At 41.4% G+C, this 24,746-nt stretch overlaps 1 protein-coding gene across 2 annotated transcripts in view; it reads left to right on the forward strand.

The window, feature by feature from the left end:
• The window catches only part of PDCD1LG2 (programmed cell death 1 ligand 2), a 69,847-nt gene extending 55,475 nt beyond the window's left edge, over window positions 1-14,372 (forward strand). Inside the window, exon 6 of one of the 2 annotated variants that reach the window (XM_036261914.1) lies at window positions 12,025-14,372. In XM_036261914.1, the coding sequence (XP_036117807.1) occupies window positions 12,025-12,056 (32 nt within the window). In that variant the 3' untranslated portion in view covers window positions 12,057-14,372. The remainder of the gene's footprint in view (window positions 1-12,024) is intronic. The other variant, XM_036261913.1, reaches the window with a different exon arrangement.
• The last annotated feature ends 10,374 nt before the right edge of the window (window positions 14,373-24,746 follow it).

Below are 24,746 nucleotides of genomic sequence, written 5' to 3' on the forward strand. Positions count from 1 at the left end.
ATCCTCCAACCCCCCTCCCATCTAGCAACTGTCAAAATGTTCTCTGTGTATGAGTCTGTTTCTGGTATGTTTCATTCTTTCTTTTGTTCTTTAGATTCCACATATAAGTAAAATTATATGGCATTTGTCTTTCTCTCTCTGATTTATGTCACTCAGCACAATATCCTCTAGGTCTATTCATGTTGTTGCAGATGGCAAGATTTCTTTTTTTTTTTTCTTTTTTTAATGTGTGGGTCATATTTTATTGTATACATACACCACTTCTTTACACATTTACCTATTGATGGACACTTAGGTTGTCTCCATATCTTGGCTATTGTAAATAATACTGCAATGAACATATGGATGCGTATGTCTTTTCAATTTACTATTTTGGGTTTCTTCTGATAAATACCCAGAAGTGGAATTGCTGTCCTTTTTTGTCTCATTATAGCCTTTGTTTTAAAATCTGTTTTTTCTGATATAACATTGCTATCCCAGCTTTTCTTTTTCATTTCCATTTTCATGAAATATCTTTTTCTGTCCCTTTACGTTCAGTCTGTGTATCTTTTGATCTGAAGTCAGTCTCTTGTAGATAGCATATGTAAGAGTCTTGTTTGGTTATACATTCAGCCACCAGGCCTTTGACTAAAGTATTTAATCCATTTGTATTTAAAGTAATTGTTGCTAGATATGTATTTATTGCCATTTTATTATTCATATTTCTATATATTTTTTTCTTCTTTTCTTAAAAAAGACCCTTTAACATTTCTTGTAATACTGGTTTAGTGGTAATAAACTTCATTAGCTTTTTCTTGTCTGGAAAGCTCTTTATCTGTCCTTTGGCTCTAAATGATAGCTTTGTTGGGTGGAGTGAACTTGGCTATAAGTCCTTGCTTTTCATACTCTGAATATTTTGTGCCACATTCTCTGGCCTGCAAAGTTTCTGTTGAGAAATCAACTGACAGTCTTATGGGAGCTTTCTTGTAGGGAGCTAACTGATTTTTCTCTTGCTACTTTTAAGAATCTCTTTTTGTCTTTAAATTTTGACATTTTAATTCTGGTAGGCCCCTTTGGGTTTATCTTGTTTGGGACATTCTGTGCTTCCTGGACTTGTATGTCTGTTTCCTTCTCCAGGTTAGGGAAGTTTTCCATCATTATTATTTCAAACAGGTTTCAATTTCTTGCTCTCTCTCTTCTTCTCTGGCACCCCAATGATGCTTGAAGTTGTCCCAGAGGCTTCTTACACTATCCTTATTTTATTCTTTTTTCTTTTTTGTTGTTCTGACTGGGTGTTTTCTACTTCCTTATCTTCCAAATCACTGATTGATCTTCTTCTTCTTTATCTACTCTACTGTTGATTCCCTGTAAATTCTTCATTTCAGTTAGTGTTTTCTTCATTTCTGACTTTTTTTTATGTTTTCTATCTCAAATTTTATGTTTCCCATCTGTCTGTTGAAGTTCTCACTGAATTTATCTACTGTTCCTCTAAATTCATTGAGCATCCTTATAATCAGTGTTTTGAACTCTTCAGCTAGTAGATTGCTTGTCTCCATTTTGTTTAGTTCTTTTCATAGAGTTTTGTCCTATTCTTTCACTGAGACATATTTTTTGTCTCCTCACTTTGGAAGCCTCCCTGTGTTTGTTTCTATGTATTAGGTAGAGCTGCTATGTCTCCCAGTTTGGGCAGAGTGGCTTTATGTAGTAGGTGTCCTATGGGGCCCAGTGGTATAGCCTCCCTGATTACCCAAGCTGAGAACTCCAAGTGCACCCCCTGGGTGGGCTGTGTGCACCTTCCTATTGCAATTGAACCTTGATTGCTATTGGCCTAGGATTTACTCCTAGACTAATTGGCTACGAGGATTGGCCGTGACCATTGTGGAGAATCTGCTGTGTAGAGGCCCACCCCACAAGTGGGACTTACCTCAGCGGGGCTCTGGTGCTGGCTGAGTCTACCTCTTGAGTGTGTCACTCATGGAGGTGCTTGGGTGTGGCTTGAAGCTGTCCATCAGGTGTGCTGGCTCTGGAGGCTCCTGGGAGGTGCAGGCCAAGGTCAGCCGCCACTTGTGTCTTTCCCAGGGCCACCTACCATGAACTATGGAGAAATCTGCAGATGGTTAGTACTCATGCTGGGCTCAGAGGTGCCCAGGAGAGGCCAAGCTGCGAACCAAGTCTGGCTATTGCTGGTGCTGAGACGAGGGCCACTTAAAGGAAGAGGGCATGCCAAAGCCAGATGCTGCTTGTTTGAGATATTTTAGGAAAGTCCAAAGCCTGAGCCAAGACAGGCTGTTTGTATGGAAAAGCCACTGGAAATGGCTTCAGTGGACCTGCAAGTTGGGTGCGGTGGGGTCTCAGGGAATCACCAGGGCAGGGTGAACAGTATGAGCCAGGCTGATGGAGACTCAGATATGGTACCCATCTGACAGCTCTGTGGGAGGAGGGCTTAGCAAAGAAACAGTGGCCTCTTCCAGCACTTCTCTCTGGGAGGAAGCTGCCCCTCCAGCCCTCGCCCTGATAAGCAGACAATTCAGTTCTTCCCAGTATGTTCCTGCTGTGCCTTTGGAGCTGCTGCCACAGCGCTGGAGCTCAGAGCGAGTGAGTCCGAGGAAGTCTGTGCACAGACCTTTAAGAGGAACTGCCTGGGACTCCAGAGGACCTCCATCCCCCTCAGCCTCAATCCCTGCTGGTTTTTCCAGCCCGAAGTTATGGGGACTTCTCTTTCCAGTACTGGAACCCTTGGCTGGGGGGCCTGATGTGGGGCTAGGACCCCTCACTCCTCAGGGAGGACCTTGGCAGCAAGCTATCCCTCCCGATTTTTATCCGCCACACATGAGTATGGGACCAGCTCATTCAGAATCTCTGTCTCTCCCACCATTGTCGACATGGCTTCTTTATATCCTTAGTTATAGGACTTCTATTCAGTTAGATTTCAGGTGGTTCTCTGTGATGGTTTTTCTGTAGTTTAGTTATAATTTTGATGTGGCTGTGGGAGGATGTGAGTATACCACATTTACCTGCACCACCGTATTGACCACTGGTCTGTTTTTAATTTACTTTTCATTCTGCTGTCTTTTAGCCTGCAAAGAGAACAATTTTCTCATTGATTTTATTCCATCACTGGGATTTTCCTTTTTCAGCCACAGCAAAACGATGCGTCACCACAAACAGGAGAGAAGCAAACAGAGCTATGAGTAGTCATGATTTTCTTTTTTCTCCTCTTTTTCTCTCCTAGCTTGAGTTAAGAAATAGCCACTGTTCTAATGTACAAAGGGTAACTGAACAGTTCAGGCCTGTACAGAATCTTCCTGTTCAGTGGCATTCCAGCTAGCTGTTCTCCCAAACTTGTGTTGTTCCTTATCTTTCTTGGAGAACAAAGATGGTATGTTCTGTGCAGCTACAGAACAATGATGTAGCCGTTGGTCTGTCTACAAGGCTAAGCACATGTAGGGAACACTGCACAGGACATGCGAGGTCACATACTTAGAAACAGAGTTAAAATTTAACACCAAGGGGGAAGATATTCAGCTGTGATGCAATCAAGAGCTGTTGTTTTTGCAACAATTGTTAAGTACTTGGCAAGAGCTGTGGGCTGAGGATAACACTGGGGGAATAGAAGTCTTTTCATGAGGTTGACAGGCTTGGACCTGGAATTTATAGAAGAGAAAGAATGTGATCTGGAGGTCAGGAGAAATAAGGTTGCTGAAATCATTCAGGCTGTCTGGATGAAAAGCTTAGACCTGGGAAAGCAGTGCGTTGGGAACTGACAGGCCTGGATCATGCTATAAAATGGGTATTTTTAGATTTCTTGGGAAAGTTGCCTTTCCTTTTGTAATCTAAAAATCACATGTTGTGACACATGAGTTCACCAAAATGATGATAGGCGAATCATAGAAATTTCTAATTAACTTGGTATCAACTACTCAGAATATTCAGAACTGTTCATTTTAAAATTCTGCTGAATATATTCACCAAATTCCAGAGAAACCAGTTGTGAAAACAACCCTAGAAAACCCTAACAGCATCTGTGTCTGGCTTATACATAAGCTATGGCAGCACAAAAGCACAGACTGTGACTCAAAGGAATGAAGTTGGCCCCTGCACCCTCTCTATGTCTCACCACTTTCCTGAACACCGTCTGCGAAAATCCATCCTGCCCCTGTACACTCTTTCTTGTGCACGGCCTGTACTTGAGGTTGTTACACTGAGCTTCTCTGAATCAGCAACAAGATTTTCTTGACTCAGAGAAGTTTCGACAAGGGCAGTGCTGACTGAAACATCCGTTTCCTGAGAAACAAAAACCCTTCATTCCTGTAAATTGGTCTGCTTGACCTACAGTGAGTTTCCATGGGAGAGGGCCCAGTGTTTGAATTTCATGAGTTTGGGGTGTTTATAAAAGTGACTTCTACAGCTGCTCAGCATAAGAATAAAATAATGAGAAGGCTGAGAGCACAGGCAGTAAACTCAGTTGTGCACCAGGCCAGGCAAGTGGTGAAATGAGTAGAACAAGCCTAGTATAATAAAATAGGGAGTGGTGGAGAATGCGACAAACTGGAGAGCATATTCCCTGTCAGTTTAGCACTAGCCTTACATGGCTGAAGAAGACAGATTATCCAGATTTTTATATAAAATGTCCTAGTAGTTAAATGCTGCCTGGAAGTATTTCAAATACCAACACACCGAATAAAATATGCCCATGGACTAATTGAGCCTGCCAATGACCAGTTTGCAACCTCTTTCCTAGAGAGAAAATATCGTCAGGAAAGAGCTCAGGATTTGAGTAATGAAGGCGAAACATCTGTCTGGGGAACTGAGACGTGCTCGAAGGCTTGCTGCCATGCTAAACGTTTCTCCCCGCGGCCTGCCACACGGTCTGAATATTGCACCATTATAGAATTGCTTCTTTGGATTAACAGGGTAGCATAACCATTTTAACCAGTACATCTCCTTATAAACAGAAAAATCTCCCTCTTTTAATGGTAACTAAAATTCAAAATAGCCCTGGCAGGTTTGGCTCAGCGGTTAGAGCGTCAGCCTGCGGTCCAGAGAGACCCGGGTTCGGTTCCCGCTAAGGGCACGTACCTCGGTTGCAGTTTGTCCCCAGCCCTGGTTGGGTGGTGCGGGTGGCAGCCACTCAATGTGTCCCTTTCACGTCAGTGTTTCTCTCTCTCTCCTTCCCTCCCACTCTATCTGAACAAAAAATGGAAAAATGTCCTCAGATGAGGATAAAAATAAATAAATAAAATAAAATTCAAAATAAAGTAACTATCGTAGTCAAAAGTCAAATTAAAGAAATGGGAGTAATTCTCCCCTCACCACCTCCCCAACCAATTACAGTCACCGTCTCTACCTTCTAACAGGGAGAAGGGAGAGTCCGGGAGGTGAGAGAGTGATGCTCCTCCTCTCTTCCTCACCCCTCCCTGGCACTTCCCTGAGAATGTGTGGCAAGAGGTCAGGAGCACTTATATAGATATAAATCACACATAGGAATATTCCTGGTACTGTTATGTTTAATAGCAACAAATTAGAAATAATCAAATATGAATCAATAGGAAAATAGATGAATAAGAAGACTATACAATAATTAAAATGAAAGCACCAAAATGAGATATATTTTGAGATGGAAAATCTGAACAATATAATTTGGGGAGGAAAGACAGATTACAGAAAGATATACCCAACATATGACCTATTATAGAGATGCTTAAACACTTGCAAACAACCTCTAAGCAGAGTTTATGGAAACAGTTATGTGAAATAAAAATACAAAAATAAAATAAAAATTATAAACACCACATTTAACTCCTTAAAATAGATGGTGGATATACAGATGTTCCATTGTATTATTCCCTATACTTTGTTTTATCCCTGAAATGTATACTTTTTAATATTTTTATCCTCACCTGAGGATACATTTTTATTGATTTTAGAGAGAGAGAAGGGGAGGGAGGGAGGGAGGGAGGGAGGGAGGGAGAGGGAGAGAAACACCAATGTGATAAACATCAATCGGTTGCCTCCTGTACTTGCCCCAACTGGGGATCAAGCACAACCTTTTTTTGTGGTGTATGGAATGATGCTCCAACCAACTAAGCCACCCAACCATGGCCTGAAATATTTATTTTTATAAAAAAGAGGTCATAACTAAAATTCAAGAGATTTAGATTCAAGTTTTCCTGTGTGCTGGATACACCACCATAAGTAAGCTCCGCCTCCTCTCAGGGCTTCAGTTTTGTCATCTGTAAATTAAGAAGGGTGGACCCAGTCCAGAAGAACAAACAGGCCTCATGAGAATGGTTTGGGAGACCATGTCTAGGTGGGAAGTGTGTTGATTGGTGAAGAATGTCTAACTTGAGTGCAAGATAGAGAGAAATCATGGACCTTGGCCATATATTTGCCATTTGTGAAACAGATGCTCTTTAACAAAAAACGTTATGTCTTTATCTGTTTCCATTCATCTTTGTCTTGTACGTACACATTTTAACACTTACACAATGTTGACACATTATTTTTTGTTCTACATATTTTAGTTGCATTCAAAATTATTTCTGTATTGATCCAAGTCTTTGTAATCATGATTAAAGCTTTGTAAATGTAGAAACTGACTAATAATTAATGGCAATGGAGTATTAAAGGAAAAATTGTTCTTTTTTACTTAGCATAATATTTTATAATTTTGCCAAGACAAATACCAATGCGCTAGATTTCAGTAGATGCTTTTTTTTTTTTAATCCTCACCCGAGGATATTTTTCCATTTTTTGTACAGATAGAGTGGGAGGGAGAGAGAGGAAGGGAGAGAGAGAGAAACATCGACGTGAAGGGACACATCGAGTGGCTGCCACCCGCACGACCATCCAGGGCCGGGGACAAACTGCAACCGAAGTACGTGCCCTCAGCGGGAACCGAACCCGGGTCTCTCCGGACCACAGGCCGACACTCAGTAGATGCTTTTTAAGTTCCTGCTCTATAAAGCTGTTAACCAACAATTAACTCTTTATCGAGAACTACTTTAATATTTTGTATTATATCCCCTGGGAACAAGAGGGATCAGGACATGGAGATATTGACTTTGGGAATGGAAAGAGAATAGGTCTGGGGCCCCGTGTTTAGACAGCCAAGAAAACCTGGCACCTGCTGTTGGGGGTAAAAGGCACCTCAGGCTTCTCCAGGGAAACAAACACTAGGAGACTGGCAAGTATGAAATCTATAGGGCAGGCTGGCTGGCTGGCAATTCAGGTAAAAGGTGAAGGTGCAATTTGGTGTCCAAAATCTGTAGGGTGGGCCAGCAGTCTGGGAACTCTATATTACAGTCTTCAACCAGAATTTCTTCTTTTCTGGAAAACCTCAGTTGTTGCTCTTACAGTCTTCAACTGATTGAACAAGGCCCATGCACATTATAAAAGGTAATCTGTTTTATTGAAAGTTAACTGATGGTAAATATTAATTACATCTACAAAATACCTTCATAGCAACATCTAGACTAATGTTTGAGAGAGGGAGAGAGAGAAACATCAATGTGAGAGAGAAACATTGATTGGTTGCCTCCTGCATGCAACCTGAGTGGGGATCAAACCCACAACTTGGGTATATGCCCTGGCCAGGAATCAAACCCAACACCTTTTGGTGTACAGGATACCACTCCGACCAACTGAGCCACACTGGCCAGGGCTGTCATTTTTTTTTTTTTCTTATCCTGAAAAAACAAGTATTGAATTTAGTAAAATTGGGTTCACAGACCAGGTTATGAACATTAATGTCCTGTATGCTACATATTTATTCAAAGAAAATAAGTATATTAACTATAGCATTTATGCTGGGTAAAAGGTTAGATGAGTAACATTAGCAGTTCCCAACGAACTAAGTTATAAATTTCTAGAAAGCAGGTGAGAGTTGTCCTCTTCCTTTGAAAACGCAATACGTCTTAGGAAGTGTTGTGCTTTCATTAGACATCTATTAAATGAGAATCAATCAGAGTTAACATTCTACTATTCATTGATGCGTATCACCCAAAGAGGTTTAGGCAAACTGACCAGGGGACCAATAGTTTTGTAAACAAAATCTTACTGAAATAAACCCATGCTTATTGTCTCTATATTGTCTCCCCACACCAACCCCCCAGCATTTACACCTTTTCCCCTACCTTTGATGGCAGAGTTTATTAATTCCAATAGAGACTATATATATATAGCCTACAAAGTCTAAATTTTTTGTAGTCTGGCCCTGTACAGAGAACATTTGTTGACCCCTGACCTAGAGGTTCTCCCTGCCTTTGTACCTTCTCTTATAGTCGATGTACTTGTACTGAATAACCTAATGCCACCCCCACTCCTACCTCAGCTTCATGAAATCTGAGGACAAAGCCCCACTAGGAAGTACTTGGGCCCAGACAGCTCAGGGCTCTCACCTTTCCATACTTATCCTCTGCCATCACAGTTCTGTCTCACCCCAAACCACTATGTTGAGACGGTGTTGAGCTCCAACTGTTCAAGAGCCATCCTGGGCTCTCAGGTTCTTAGCATCACTTTGGGAGATGGAATCTTGGGACTTTCCCTGAGCATGTCCATTGCACCACTAACAAGACTTTATTGAGATAAATATTCTTCCTTTCTACTTAAGCAGGGAAGGGTTTTCTGGTTTTGCTTCACTGACCAGAGACTGAAGTGAGAAGTGATTGTTGTGGGAGTGCCCAGTAGGGCTCAGAAGCTCAAGCAACAGCTGCTCAGGGCTTGGTTTTCCACTCCATAGCTCTGTCCATAACTTCCTGGGCAACTCTGAGAAAGGTGTTACCTGTTCTTATTCTTGTGGAAATCCAGACTTCTCAATATTTCCAGATGGACCTTCAAGACCTTAACTTTGATAATACAAAATAAAAAGACTCAAATCAAACCACCTTTTTCTGTCATGGATGGGGTAGGCATTAGTGTTATTTTACATATTTCCTGGATGTCTTGTTTTTGTGTATATGATAGGTTTGCACTTCTCTGCAATTAACTTGGTAGCTAGGTGTGGTCATGTGACTTGCTTTGGTCAAGTAAATGTAAGCATAAGTGATGGGTATTACTTCTGGGTAGGAGACCTAAAAGCAAGTGTGTGCTTTGCCATATTTTCTTTTTGCAGCTGGCATGGTAACCAGCAACATTTGAGCTAGTGATTGCTACATCAGCCTGGGTCTCTGAGTAACTACAAATAACAGAGCCCCCTGCTGACCTGCAATGGACATGGAATATGAGCAAGAACATACCTTTGTTTATTATATCGAAGTTGTTTGCAGCATAGTCTAGTCTACCCTGACTGATATAACAGGGAAAAACTGGAACCTCTACTCAATAGATCATATGTTACTATTTAAAATTCTGTTTCTGAGGAATAATAATATGGGGAGATGCTTTCTACAAAAGAAAAAGAAAAAAGTAAGATATGAAAATGTACTTACCATGCCATTAATACTCTATTTAAAAACTGGGTTTTGCCCTGGCCTGTTTGGCTCAGCAGCTGGAACATCGGCCTGCAAACCAGAGAGTCCCGGGTTCTGTTGCTGCTAGGGGCACGTACCAAAAATAAATAAATAAATAAATAAATAAATAAATAAATAAATAAATAAAAATAAAATAAAAACTGGGTTTTAATAAATCCACCACATCTCCTTTCTCCCAAAATATGAAATAAAAATGCCCATAATTATTATCTTTATGTTATGGAAACTTGTATTGTTTTCTTCTTCTGTGTTTCCTGAATTTTCTCTACTTTTATACATTTTTAACTGTCCCAATATATCACTTTTAATTACCCAGGGACGCTTGCTAGATGAAGAACAAACTTTCTGAAGCCCTTTTATCTATCCCCCTACCCCCACTTCTCTATATCCCAGTAGTTAGATGCATTACATAGGGGGGGAAACTCTATATGCCCTTTCAATGACATCTACCAATGTCTTCGTTGCTTTCAGAGATTACTAGCCCAGTTAACCTGAAAGGGATGGATACACACTGCAAGGATGTAAAAGATGAAGTGACTGTACAAGGTTATTTTATAAATTAGTGGTACAACTGGAGCTAGAATCCAGGCCAGCTGAGTCCTTATCTGTGGCACACTGTTCTTTCCATTTGTGTAAATTCTTCTTGCAGCTACTCTTACTCACTTGTGCTGCTATTTGGGTCCAAAGCTTCTTGCTATTCTACAAACAACCAAGTTGTCAACCAGTAAACTGTAATAGTGGATTCTGATATTATAGGTATATATCAAGCCTCCTTTAAAAAAATGTTATTCTAGTCATTAAGCTGTGGTTTGTTAGAGCTTACAGACCTGACTTTCTCATTTTACAGGTAGTGAGATTGAGGCTAAGGGATAATAAGTGACTTCTTTGAATGAAATAATAACAGAAAAACACAACGTCTTGTTATTCCCAGTATAGTGCTATTCATTCATTCATTCATTCACTCACTAACTCACTCACTCACTCACTCACTCAACACGCTCACTCTCAAACATGTATTAAGTGTCTGCTGTTTTCAAGATCTTATGTCAGGTAGACTATGTGGGAATTGTGAAGTAAGTACAATATTAGTTATCCAAGGTTCTTACAATAGAGTATAAACAGAAAACTGTTCTTTTTTTTAAAATTTTTTCCTTTATTGATTTTAGAGAGAGAGGAAGTGAGAGAGAGAGAGAGAGATAGAAACATCAATGAGAGAGATCATCAGTTGGCTGCCTCCTGCATGATTTCCACTAGGGATTTGGCTCACAACCTGGGCATGTGTCCTGACTGGGAATTGAACCAGCAACCTCTTGTACTTACTTCACAATTCCCACATAGTCTACCTGACATAAGATCTTGAAAACAGCAGACACTTAATACATGTTTGAGAGTGAGTGTGTTGAGTGAGTGAGTGAGTGAGTGAGTGAGTGAGTGAGTTAGTGAGTGAATGAATGAATTAATGCATGGGTGGATGCTCAACCACTGAGCTACACCAGCCGGACCAGAAAACTGCTTATTGGCTTAAGCTAAACTTAAAACAAAGGAGATCAGCTTTCTGTATACCTCCCCGAAATTGATCCAATCTCTATGTTGTTTCGTATTTGTGCATGAGTTTCTTGTCTATACAGAGGGGACACAGGAGATAAAGCAGAGAGACAGGGAGACATGGGGCATCGGCAGGAAAAGGGATGTGATGCTAGTTGAAGAGAGCCCAGTGTGAGATAAGAGGGAAGACTGTTGGCGGCCATATTACGAGCCACAAGTTCCAGGCAAAGGGGATCAGACTTTACTCACTGGGCATAGGTGCCTCCTTCAGGTCTCAGCAGGAAATGGCTGAAGGGGTGATAGCAATTTTACAAGTTTTTACTATTTACAAAGACATGAGCAAGATTAGGGGAGATCTGCAAGGGATACTGAGCACCTGGAATGAGCAAAAGCAGGGAACAGTTAACCATCCCTGGGCCTGAAGGGGAAAGGGAAGGAGCAGTCACTGGAGCCCTGGTGAGGACAGCAAGAGGAGAGGGCCACCCACGGGAGCTATGGCCTTTAACAAAGGGATGAAGTTCGCCTACAGCCTGTCTCGGGGGTTGCTGAGGAATCCATACCCCATCCTCACTCTCCTAACCACTGCAGTCTCCTTTCTCTCCTAGGCTGAGAGAAAGAATGGTATGGAAGCCAGGGGGAAGAAAACCCAGTGACACGTTCCACTATGCCCTCCTCCCTGGGGCACGAGCAGGAGAGAGCTGACTGGAGACTGAGGCCCTGGGAACAAACAAGTATCTGGCACAGTGGGGAACTCTAAAGGATTCTGAATAGGGGAGCCCTATGGACTGTGCTCTCGTAGTACTGAGCTGTCCGCAGCCCGGAGAATGGAGGGAGAAGGCCCTTGCAGTAGGTCTGGAGAGAGCGGCTGAAGACTTGGACTAGGGCAGTGCTAGAGGGGGAAGAGGTTTTGAACCATGCTGCCTCCAGGTAGATGAGCTTTTTTTCCTCAAGTAGTTTTTTACCCTAATCTGTTTTTGAGAAGTTCTATATCATAAAAGTGATTTTCCTGTTTGTGGACTTTTCTCCTCAGATTTGAACGTGTGGTCTCTGGAGCTGAGGTGACTTGACAGGACATCTTCAAGAAGCTTCTGGACTCTGAAAGAGAATCCCTGGGCCCAGAGTGTGTGTGTACTTTGCAAATTCCCTTGTATGACCCAGCACTTTAACCTGGAGACGGCAGCGAGACTAGGCAGCCCCTGGTCACGGTGTGCTGGAGGCGGGCGGGCAGCCCACCCCTCCACTATCTACCGGCTCCCAGGTCTGCAGCCTGTGATGGAGAAAGCACTGCTGCACTTTAGGAAATCACCATATTGGTTCCTGGACCCCAGCGACTGTCCTGAGGCTCCTTGCCTCAGGACTGAAAACAAAGGGAATTATTTCCTTTTAAGTTTCCAAAGTAATTTCCAGAGCAGAGATAAGTGGGAATTTTTGGTTACAGAAATGGACAGGTTGCCAACAGAAGTTATTTTCGCCTTTAAGAAAAGCCTATTGAAACTATCAGCTCACTTTGTTCTACAAAGTCAAGCCATAGCCGACATGGAATATGACTTACTGAAATCTTGAAATCGTTTGAGTTGTTCTAATTAACAGGAAGCATTTAAGTACACAGAGTGGCCAACCACAAATTGTGGAGAAAAGCAAGCAAGTATTTTTGTGTCATCTAAATCACAAAGCATTTATTTTCCCGGTAATGACACCATGTTGAACGATAGTTTTGTCGTCGTTGTTTTAACTACATCTTTCCTTCCAAAAATTCTGTTGGATTTTTTTTTAACCTTGGAAACCAATGATATACATTTAAAAGTTTGGGCATGCTAATACGCTGTGCCTGCAAAGATTTCAGATGAGTAGCCACAGTGGTCAAAGCCCCAGACTAAGGCACTTTTGCTGGCCCTCTATATGGCTTTGATGTACCTTTCAGTGGCTCAGTTTCTACATCTGAGATATGGTGATACCCACTAGTCAGGGCCTTTGATTGTTGGCACTAAGAAATCCTGGTGGATCCTATTATGTGTATGTTAAGGGCTAGGCTAACTGAGCACACCAACAACAGTTTCACTGGGTTAAATTTGGGGCCATGAAACGCAGGGCATTAGTTGACCCATGAACTATTCAAATGTGTATATTAGCAAGTATATGTACACATTATCAACAGTCTTAGGTCAGTGGGCCTAGAGCAGGCTCTTGAACTGGTGCTTAGACTGAAGAGAATTTGGAGTTAATGAGAATGAAGGGGTATGAAAGTGAGTAACAGACAAACCATATAACACCTCAATTCATCCATTCCCTGTTTTTACAAATCAAACAATGTCCTTGAAGATGAAAAACAACAACAAACAATCAAAAGAGGGATTGTTTGTTCTATATATTATAATTTTGGCTAAGTGACCATCCAGGGCCCATCCAGGTCAGTAAGTTTCATATTCCATCCGGCCAGTTGGCTCCCATAGGTTTGAAAGCCTTTCACTTGGATGCCCTCTTCAGAAGGGTGGGTCCCAGGGCTGTTTCCCAGCTCCCCTGTGTTGATCTGCGTTCCCTCCTTGAGGAGTAGCACATCCTAATGCTGTGGAGATCAGGGCGGGCAGTCAAGGCCGCCTCCCCGGGAAGCAAGCCCATCAATTCTGAACCCTCACCTGCCTTCAGATATGTGGTTAGCATGCTAAATCCTTGGCTGGTGGTGTTTAACCTAGGAACCCAGTGGCATAATGGTCAAAATACCACCATCTTTGGTCCTAGATTGGGGCTATTCTCTAGAATATCAAATAGTGAGAGGGATCCCCAGCTCCAGTATCCCAAAATTCAGGCTTCTTCAGGGAAGAAGAGCATAAGGCAGTGGGTCATAATATGAGAAATGTTCTATACTACAGCATACTATCAAACTGCCTGACATTTATCAAGTACTTACTATATACCCGATATTATTTAGCATTTTATATGTATTGAAATGAATTCTCTCAAAACCCTCTGAAAAAAACACTACTTATGTCTCCATTTTAAAGATAAGGAAACTAAGGCACAGAGAGGTTAAGGAATGTGATTAAGGCTGCCTGTTTAGTTTGGAAGGGATAGAGCGAGGGGAATAAAATCATATTTGTTATACTCCATAATGTGCCCTGATTTTCTACCATGTGGAACTCTACTGATTACACTTGCCCTGTGGTCTCTTTTACTGGTCAAGAATAAATCTCACTCTTACTATCCAGAGGGGAGGATGGGTGGACTGCGGGCCCTGTCATCAGAGATTCCAACCCCAGCTCGACTATGTGTGAGTTATACAACTTGGATATATCAGTTGATCTCTCTAAGCATCATATTCCTTATTTTTTAAAAAAAATGAATAGTATAAGAAAGGTGTCACAGGCAGTAAATACCTGATAAATATCAAGTACATTGGCAACCCCCCATGTATCAACCACTTCCCCTTGCTAAACAGGCAGTGCCCGGACACTATTAGAGTTGCAGGACATTTCTCCTAAATCCTACTTTAAAGGAATTTCCAGCCCAGGTAGATCGGCATGGGTTTCGCATCCCATGTACAGGCTCTCCTCCACCCAGAACACCCAGTTCCTTTCTGAAACTTCATTTCTCCCAGGCAAAATTCTATCCGTCCTTCAGATGCCAGTTCTGCCAGTGGATATTTTCTGATTTTCTCCAAATGAATAAGCTCTTATTTTGGGCACAGCAATATTTTCTTTGTTCCTCTCTGAAGCAGCTGTCTTTCTAGTTTTGAATCATATGGATTTAAGCATGTTGTACTTCCCCCTTGGACTGTAAGTTCCTGGAGGGCAGGAAGATTGTGGGATTTTTGTCATTCCTGAAGCACCTTGTATGTGATAGATACCTCATGCGTGATTGGCTATGAGACTCATCATAACACTGAGGAGAATGGCTACCCTTGACCTTCTTACTTTTTATGACCTTAATATGATTGGTTGAAAGGATATAAATGGCCATCTTTAAAACAAAAGAGTTAGATGAGTTCTAAGTCTTTTTTTTTTTTTTTAAGTACCTTTTACAAAGGAAGCAAAAATGGCATTTGGGAGAGTTTGAGGAATTGAGAAAGAACAAACAAACAAAAACCACCTATGATCTCATCATCCAAGTAAAAGTATTTTCGGTTTTGCTGTCCCCATTTTCTCTTCATCCGGGCATGTACATGGTTTCAGCGATAATTGCAACATGTAATTTTCTATCCTTTTTTTCTAATTTGTTATTCCTCATAAGCACATACCTGTGTTGCAACTGGTCTTCCTAATTATCATCTCTAATGAACGTACACATCCATGATGATGAGATGGAATTGGGCCCAGACTCTACTTATCACCTGGCCACTCTCTATTACTACAGTCTGATCTGTGGGAGATATGTTCCAAGATGCCCAGTGCACTCCTGAAACTGCAGATAGTGCCGATATATACCATACTACGTTTTTTTTTCCCTTTACATACATACATACTATAATAAAGTTTAATTTATAAAGTAGGCATGGTAGGGAGATTTACAACCAATAATAGAACAATTATAACAATATATGTTAATAAAATTTATACAACTCTTTCAAAATGTCTCATTGGCCTCTACTTTTCACTTGAAGAAAGCATTTTACAACTTCTGTTTGGTACATCCAAATTTCCAATATCACTACTCTTTATGCTTTGGGGCCATTATTAAGTAAAATAAGGGTTACTCTTATTTTATTTTTTTATTTATTAATTTATTTATTTTTGTTACAGATGTTTCTCCTTTTTACACCACTAATTCCACCCTCCCCTTCCCTCCCTGCCCTGTCCCCAGCTTTGTTGTCCATGTCCACTGTTCATGCATACATGCATATAAATTCTGTGGTTTATCTCTCCCCCACCATCCCCTCTTCTACAGATTGTCAGTCTGTACCCCACTTCCATGTTTCTGAGACCACCCCATTCCTCTGACTGTTATGTTCATTATATTCCGCAAATAAGTGAGATCATATGATACTTGTCTTTCTCTATTTGGCTTGGTTCACTTAGGATAATACTTTCCAGGTCCCTCCATGTCGTCTCAAGGAATAAGAGATATTTCTTTCTTACAGCTGCATAGTACTCCATTGTGTATATGTACCACTGCTTTTTTATCCATTCATCTATTGCTGGACATTTGGGCTGATTCCAGATCTTAGCTATTATAAATAGTGCTGCTACAAACATGGGAGTATGCATATTGTTTCTGATTGGTGTTTCAGGCTTCTTAGGGTATATTCCTAGAAGTGGGATCACTGGGTCAAATGGAAGTTCAATTTTTAATTTTTTGAGGTAGCACCATATTGTTTTCCATAGTGGTTGCACCAGTCTGCATTCCCACCAGCAGTATACTAGAGTCTCCTTTTCTCCCCACCCTCGCCAACACTTGTTGTTTGGTGATTTGTTGATGGCGGCCATTCTGACAGGTGTGAGGTGATACCTCATTGTTGTTTTAATTTGCAGCTCTCTCATGATTAGTGATATTGAGTATTTCTTCATATGTCTTTTAGCCATTTGTATGTCCTGTTTGGAGAGGTGTCTATTTAGTTCCTCTGCCCATTTTTTAATTGGGTTCTTTGTCTTCCTTTTGTTGAATTGTATGAGCCTCTATATATATTGAAAATTAACCCCTTATCTGATGTATCATTGGCAATGATGCTCTCCCATATAGTGGGTTGCCTTTTCATTTTGATGATTGTATCTTTTGCTGTGCAGAAGCTTTTGAGTTTGATGTAGCCCCATGTGTTCATTTTCTCCTTTGTTTCTGTTGCCTTAGGTGATGTATCAATGAAAATTTCGCTGAGTAGGATGTCTGAAATTTTGTTGCCTATATTTTCTTCTACAATTTTTATGGATTCATGAGTAACATAAGTCTTTTATCCATTTTGAGTTTATTCTTGTGTATGGTGTAAGTTGATGGTCTAGTTTCATTTTTTTGCATGTAGCTATCCAATTTTCCCAAAACCACTTATTAAAGAGGCTATCTTTACTCCACTGTATGCTCTTGCCACCTTTGTCAAATATTAATTGAGCATATTGCCATGGGTCCATTTCCAAGTTCTCTGTTCCACTGGTCTATATGCTTGTTCTTGTGCCAGTACCAGACTGTTTTGATTACAGTGGTTTTGTAGTATAACCTGAAATCTGGTAATGTGATCCCTCCTACTTTGTTCTTCTTTTTCAAGATTGCTGTGGCTATTCAAGGTCTTTTTTGGTTTCATATGAACTTTTGCAGTATTTGTTCTAGTTCTGTGAAGTATGTCATTGGTATTTTGATGGGAATTGCATTGAATCTATAGATTGCTTTTTGTAGTATGGACATTTTAATGATGTTAATTCTTCCAATCCATGAACAAGGTATGTTCTTCCACTTTTTATATCTTCCTCCATTTCTTTTTTCAATGACCTGTACTTTTTTGGGTATAGGTTCTTTTTTTTTTTTTTTTTTTTTTTTATCCTCACCCGAGGACATTTTTTGTTCAGGTAGAGTGGGAGGGAGAGAGAGAGAGAGAGAGACATCGACGTGAAAGGGACACATCGAGTGGCTGCCACCCACACGACCGACCAGGGCCGGGGACCAACCGCAACCAAGGTACAGCCCTTAGCGGGAACCGAACCCAGGTCTCTGGGACCACAGGCTGATGCTGTAACCGCTGAGCCAAACCGGCCAGGGCTGGGTATAGGTTCTTTATTTCTTGGGTTAAGTTTACTCCTAGGTATCTTAATTTTTTTGGCACATTGGTAAATGGGATTTTTTTTTTAGTTTCTCTTTCTGTGAGTTTAACACTGGTGTATAAGAATGCCATCAATTTCTTGATATTAATTGTGTATCCTGCTACTTTGCCAAATTCATTTACTAAGTCGTTTTGATGGGGTCTTTGGGGTTTTCTACGTATAGTATCATGTGATACAGATGTGTGAATAATGACAGTTTCACTTCCTCCTTTCCGATTTGGATCCCTTTTATTTTTTCTTTCTGTCTGATTGCTGTGGCTAAGACTTCCAGGACTATGTTAAATAAGAGTGGCGAAAGTGGGCATCCCTGTCTTGTTCCTGTTCTTAAGGGAAATGCTTTTAATTTTTACCCATTGATATGATGTTAGCTGTAGGTCTTTCATATATGGCCTTTATTATGTCGAGATATGATCCCTCTATTCCCAGTTTCCTGAATGTTTTTATCAGAAATGGGTGCTGGATTTTGTTGAATGCCTTTTCAGCGTCTATTGATATGATCATATGATTTTTATCTTTCATTTTGTTTATGTGGTGTATCACATTTATTGATTTGCAAATATTGTACCAGCCTTGCATCCCTGGAATGAACCCACTTGGTTATAGTAAATAATTTTTTTGATGTATTGCTGGATTCGATTTGCTAGTATTTTGTTCAGGATTTTGGCTTCTATGTTCATCAGGGATATTGGCCTGTAGTTTTTTTTCTTTGTAGTGTCTTTTTCTGGTTTTGGAATTACAATTATGCTGGCCTCGTAAAATGAGTTTGGAAGTCTTCCTTCTTAAGTTTTTTAAAATACTTTGAGGAGAATGGGTATTAGTTCTTCTTTGAATGTTCAACAAAATTACCCCAGAAGCCGTCCGGGCCTGGGCTTTTGTTTGCTGGGAGAGTCTTGATTACATCGTCAATTTCTTCTGTTGTTATTGGTCTGTTCAAGTTTCCTATCTCTTCCCGGTCCAGTTTTGGAAGACTATGTGTTTCTAGAAAATTGTCCTTTTCACTTAGATTGTCAAATTTGTTGCCATATAATTGTTCATATTATCTGTTAACATTCCTTTCTGTGGTGTCAGTTATTATTTCTCCTCTTTCATGTCTGATTTTGTGTATTTGGGTTCTCTCTCTTTGTTTCTTGGTGAGTCTAGCTAAGGGTCCATCAATCTTGTTTACCTTTTCAAAGAACCAGCTCTTTGTTTCATTGCTCCTCTAAATTGTATTTTTGGTCTCCATGTCATTTATTTCTGCTCTTATCTTTATTATTTTCTTCCTTCTACTTGCTCTGGGGTTTTCTTTCTGTTTGCTTTCTAGTTCTTCAAGTTGTGAGGTTAGATAGTCTATTAGAAATTTTTCTTGTTTCTTGAGGTAGGCCTGTAGTGCTATGAACTTCCCTCTCAGAACTGCTTTCGATGCATCCCATAGATTTTGTGCTGTTGTATGTTCATTTTCATTGGTTTCCAGGAAGTTTTTAATTTCTTCCTTGATCTCCATGGTAACCCATTCATTGTTCAATAACATGCTATTTAGCCACCATATTTTCAAATGTCTTTCGTGTTCTTGTTGCAATTGATTTCTATTTGCATGCCATTGTGATCTGAGAAGATGCTTGATATGATTTCAATCTTTTTGAACTTGTAGAGACTTAGTTTGTGTCCTAACATGTGGTCTATCTTTGAGAATGTCCCATGTGCACTTGAGAAGAATGTGAATTCTGAAGTTTTGGGGTGTAATTCTCTGTAGATATCTATGAAATCCATTTAATCTAGCGCTTCATTTAGAGTCTGTGTTTTCTTGTTAATTTTTTGTCTAGAAGATGTATCCAGTGATGTGACTGGGATATTGAAGTCCCCTGCTATGATTGTATTGCTGTTGATTTCTCCTTTGAAGTCCTCCAGAAGATTTTTAATATATGTTAGTGCTCTTGCCCTGGCCGGTTTGGCTCAGCGTTTAGAGCGTCGGCCTGCGTTCCTGAGAGACCCGGGTTCGGTTCCTGCTAAGGGCGCGTACTTGGCTGCAGTTTGTCCCCGGCCCTGGTCGGTTGTGCGGGTGGCAGCCACTCGATGTGTTCCTTTCACATCGATGTTTCTCTCTCTCTCTCTGTTCCTCTCTCTCCCTCCCACACTATCTGAACAAAAAATGGAAAAATGTCCTCGGGTGAGGATAAAATATATATATATATATGTTGGTGCTCCTAAACTGGGTGCATATATGTTTACCAAGGTTATATCTTCCTGTTGGATAGATCCTTTCAATATTATGTAGTGACCTTCTTTGTCTCTAGGTACGGCCTTCATTTTGAAATCTATTTTATTAGATATGAGTATTGCTACCCAAGCTGTTTTTTCCTTTCTGTTTGCTTGAAAGATTTTTTTCCATCCCTTCACTTTCAACCTACGTGAGTCTTTTGTTGGGAGGTGGTCTCTTGTAAAGAACATATATATGAGTCATGCTTTCTTATCCAGTCTGCTACTCTGTGTCTTTTTCTTGGAACATTCAAACCATTCACATTTAAGATGATAATTGATATTTACTTATTTATTGCCATTTTTGTTTAGTGTAGTTCTATTTTTCTTCCTATTTCTTCTACTAATTACAGCAGTCCTTTTAGCATATCTTGTAGTGCTGGTTTGGTGTTAATATATTCCCTTAACCTTTTTATGTCTGGAAAACTCTTTATTTGACCTTCTATTTTGTATGATAGCCTTGCTGAATAGAGTAGTCTTGGATTCAGATCATTGTTTTTCATGACCTTGATTACTTCATGCCACTCCCTTCTGGCCTGTAGTGTTTTTGTTGAGAAGTCAGCTGAGAGCCTTATGTGGTTTCCTTTGTAGGTAACCTGTTGCTTATCTCTTGCTGCCTTTAGGATTCTCTCTTTGTCTTTAATTTTTGGCATTTTAATTACTATGTGTCTTGGTGTGGGCCTGTTTGGGTTCTTCTTACTTGGGGCTTCCTGTGCTTCTTAAACTTGAATGCCTTCTTCCTTCACCAAGGTAGGAAAGTTTTTTGTCACTATTTCTTCAAATATATTCTCTAACCCTTGCCCATTTTCTTCCTCTTCAGGGAGTTCTATGATGCAAATGTTATTACGTTTCCAGTTGTCCCACAGTTTTCTTAAGCTGTCTTCCTGTTTTTTAATTGTTTTTTCCTTTTGTTTTTTCTGATTAATTGATTTTTTCAACCCTGTCTTCTAATTCATTGATCTGGTCCTCAGCTTCCTCTACTCTGCAGGTTAGTCCTTCCAATGTGTTCTTAATTTCTGCTATGTCATTCTTCGTTTCCACTTGGTTGGTTTTCAATGTTTTTATATCTTTACTCATGGTGCTGATGTCCTTACTCATGATGTTGAGTTTTCTCAAGATCATGGCTCTCAACTCTACCTCTGATAATTTGGTTAGCTGCATTTCATCGATCTCATCTTCGATAGAGTTCTCTTGTTCTTTCATTTGGGATTTGTTTCTTTGTTTCACCATTTTGCCTATCTCAGTGGGTTTTGGAGCCTGCCAAATTTTCCCTGTGGGTGTTGATGTTCTGCTGTTTGTGGCTCCCTCTACTGGGTTTGGATTAGCCTGGGTGGGCCCACGTTAAACACAACTGTCAAGTCTTACTTTCCTGGGTAGAGTTGCAAGCCCAGGAAACATTCAGTTAACCTCTAGTTTTTTCCTGGTGGCTAGTAGTCTCAGTTTTTCAGTGCCTTGGAATGTAGCCCTGGTGTTCTGCATAAGAGGATTTCCAGACGGTGGGATAAATGCTGGTTGTTAATGAGCCTCTATTTGCATTTCTTTGCCTCCCCTGGGAAAGACTGAATCTTCGAGGGGTGGGGGGCTGCTGTTTTTCCCCACATCTCGGAGAGGGAGCACACTGTCCACCGTCTTTTGTGGCAGCAGCTCAGCAAAAACTCTGAGTGCCCTCCAAATCCCGGGTGTCTCCACAGAGTTCCAGCCCTGTCTGCCCTCCCTCTGCTGTAGCCCCCAGGTGAGTGGCTGTGGCTATTTTAGCACTCTGTTCTGGCTCTCTTGGCTGTGGAGTGGGTTTGGTCTTTATTCCCTAAGGACACTGCTCACAGCTAAGACCGCTGCTGTCCATGGGCTCCCAGCCCACCATCCTCTCGCACCTTCGCCAATCCTACCAGTGTCCCAGGTTATATGGTCCTGTTTTGCTGCTTTTCTATTGCTTTTTTCTGAGCATTTGTCTTTATTTTAGTTGTAATTCCCGTCTGATCCTGGGAGATCGTCTGCATAGCTTCTATTCACTCCGCCTCCATTTTCACATTCTCTTAAGCCTATCTTGTGTGCAGCTGTGTCACACAGGCCTTTCTTGTGCCCCCATACCCTGCAGGTCCCGCGGGTAACTGGATCGCACTGATCCTTTGGGGACCCGGCTCTATGCCTATATTATGGGCTGCTGGGTTGCACAGGCCTCTCTGGTGCTTCAGCACCCCACAGGCCCTTTGGGTAACTAGATCACACAGTCCCTGCTGGGTGGCACAGTCCTCTCTGGTGTTTCAGCACCTCGCAGGTCCCACAGGTAACAGGATCGCGTAAACCCTGCTGGGTCGCGTGGGCCTCTATGTTGCCCCCACACCCTGTAGTTCCTGCAGGCGGGCAGCTGTATCGCAGCAGTCTCTCTGGAGCTCTGGTTTCCCACTGCTCTTGTGGGCTACTGAACCGCACAGGCCTCTGTGGAGCCCCAGGTCCTGCCGCTGGCGGCTGGGGAGTGCTGCTGCCCTGTGGGGCTCAGCTCCTGCTCAGCTTTTGCTGTAGTTTTTGGGGAAGGGTCTCAGCTTCTGGTCTGTGCTTCTGTTGCTTGGGGAAGGATGTCTGCTCCCCAGCCTCTGTTGCTGGGGGTATATCTGGACTCTAATCGGGCTGCTACTATGGGGGATGGTGCTGGGCTCCAGGCTGTCTGTGGCTTCCGTGACCAACACCTTGGGAGCTCCACTACTGTGCACTGGTCTGTGTTGACACACTGATCCGATGGTGCCAGGTGTGCTGGTGGGCTCAGGTTGCTGGGCCCTAGCTGCTCCCACTCCCTCCTCCCAGGAAAGACCTGGGATCTTCCAAAATGGTAGGACCTCTCGGTGGCGCAGGGAGAAGCGCCCTGAAGGGCCACTTACTGCAGTAGCTGGCTGCTCCCGTCCACAGCACAGGAACTTTCTGCTCCAAGGCTCTGCACTGCTCGGGGTTGGTCGTCCACCTTCACGTCCAGTCACACTCTCTCACACACTCGCTCACTCTCTCACACACTCACCCTCCTTCCAGTCCTGCCTGCTGCCATCTTCTTATTGACAATTTTGATAAATTCATGTCTTATCATTTTCTGTAACTCTCTGTTTCATGTTTTCTTTAATGTACAAAATATTTGACTGACTCTTGAACAGCTTGTAAATTGGTTTCCTAGTGTCACAGAGCACACGTGTGCACACTCATTCTTTGGTTGGTTGACCTAATTTAACTTCAAAAAGAAGCTGAATTTCAAAATTCAATTTTTCATGTTAGCCCCACCATTAAAGACTCTGTCAATCATTAAAATCCATTTTAAAAAAAGAAAATGAGAGATTGTATTGGTGTATGTAACTGAGCAATCAAAGATGCAGATTGGTGCAGGGGTCTAACAGTATCTTCAAGATCCAGGGTCTCTCTACCAGCTCTTCACTCTGCTTCCTTTTTGTTGACTGTTTTCAAATGATGTCTGCCTTCATGATAACACGGTAGCTATTAGTAGTTAAGAAACCCTCCATTGCCCAGCCGGTGTGGCCCAGTGGTTGAGTGTCGACCCAGGCACCAAGAGGTCATGAATTCAATTCCCCATCAGGGCACATGCCCAGGTTGTGGGTCCGATCCCCAGTGAGGGGCATGCAGGAGATGGCCAGTCGATGTTCTCTCTCATCGATGTTTCTCTCTCTCTCTCCTTTTCCATTCCCTTTTCTCTAAAACCAATAAAGAAAAAAAAAGTTTAAAAAATAAAGAAGCCCTCTATGTTCAAATTCACCAAAAATAAAAAATCTCTGAGTATTTTTTCCAGCATTTTCCAAAAAAATCCAGAGATGAACTCTGGACAATGTTATGTCGTGTGCCCTCTCCTAAAACAATCACTGAAACAAAAAGAAGAAATGTGTGAGTAAAGTCTTAAGTCTGGAGCTCCATTCAGAACATTTGAACTTAAAGTGGGATATCCAATAGGTTCCCAAAGTAGGAATGGATGCTGGAGAGTCAGACACAAATGTCCACTACCAAAGTCATGTATTTAATCAGTCAACAATTGATGAGCTTTTACTACTTACAGGCTCTATGTCTGAGGGTAGGAATTCAAGATTGACCCATCATGGTCTTTATCTTCAAGGAGTTCATAACTAGCCTTGGAAACCAAAAATGAATGTAACCCTGGTGTGTGCTGGAGGTTGGGACAGATGAATAAGAATCAAAGTGATATCCTTTGGGTTGAGGTGTTGAAAGTGCCCAAATGTAACTGTGGACCTTTCCTGGAATGTAGAGCACAACATGTCAGGAACATATTGATATATATATCACTATTGTGCAAAACCCCCAAGGAAAAATACTTCCAAATTTGAGATAAATACCCCATTTTAAGAAGTTAATCATCCCACCTTTCCTGATAATATACTTCCACTATCATGGCATATATATGTGCCAAAGTGCTGGGAAGGGTTTAGACTATACGTTCCTCCTTGTGTTGAGCTTGAAATATTAGATTGCCCATGTCATATTGCCAGTATCCATCATGAGGCTAATTAAGGTTAACATTATAGCTAACTTTCACACCACATGCCAGACATTGTTCTGATCACTTTACATGTATTATTTAATTTAAACTTCACAATTCACTGAAATAGGAGTTAATATTGTCTCCATTTTACATACAAGCAAACTAAGACCCAGTGAAATTGCTCATGTCACATAGCAAAGCTAAATTTAAGTTTCTGCAATCCAGCCATGTGACAAGAAATCAGATCCTAGATCTGTAACACAGTCATATAGTTTTGTTTTGTTTTTTTAATCCTCACCC

Source organism: Molossus molossus, unplaced genomic scaffold (genome assembly GCF_014108415.1).
Source record: "Molossus molossus isolate mMolMol1 unplaced genomic scaffold, mMolMol1.p scaffold_m16_p_14, whole genome shotgun sequence".
Lineage (NCBI taxonomy): Eukaryota > Metazoa > Chordata > Mammalia > Chiroptera > Molossidae > Molossus > Molossus molossus.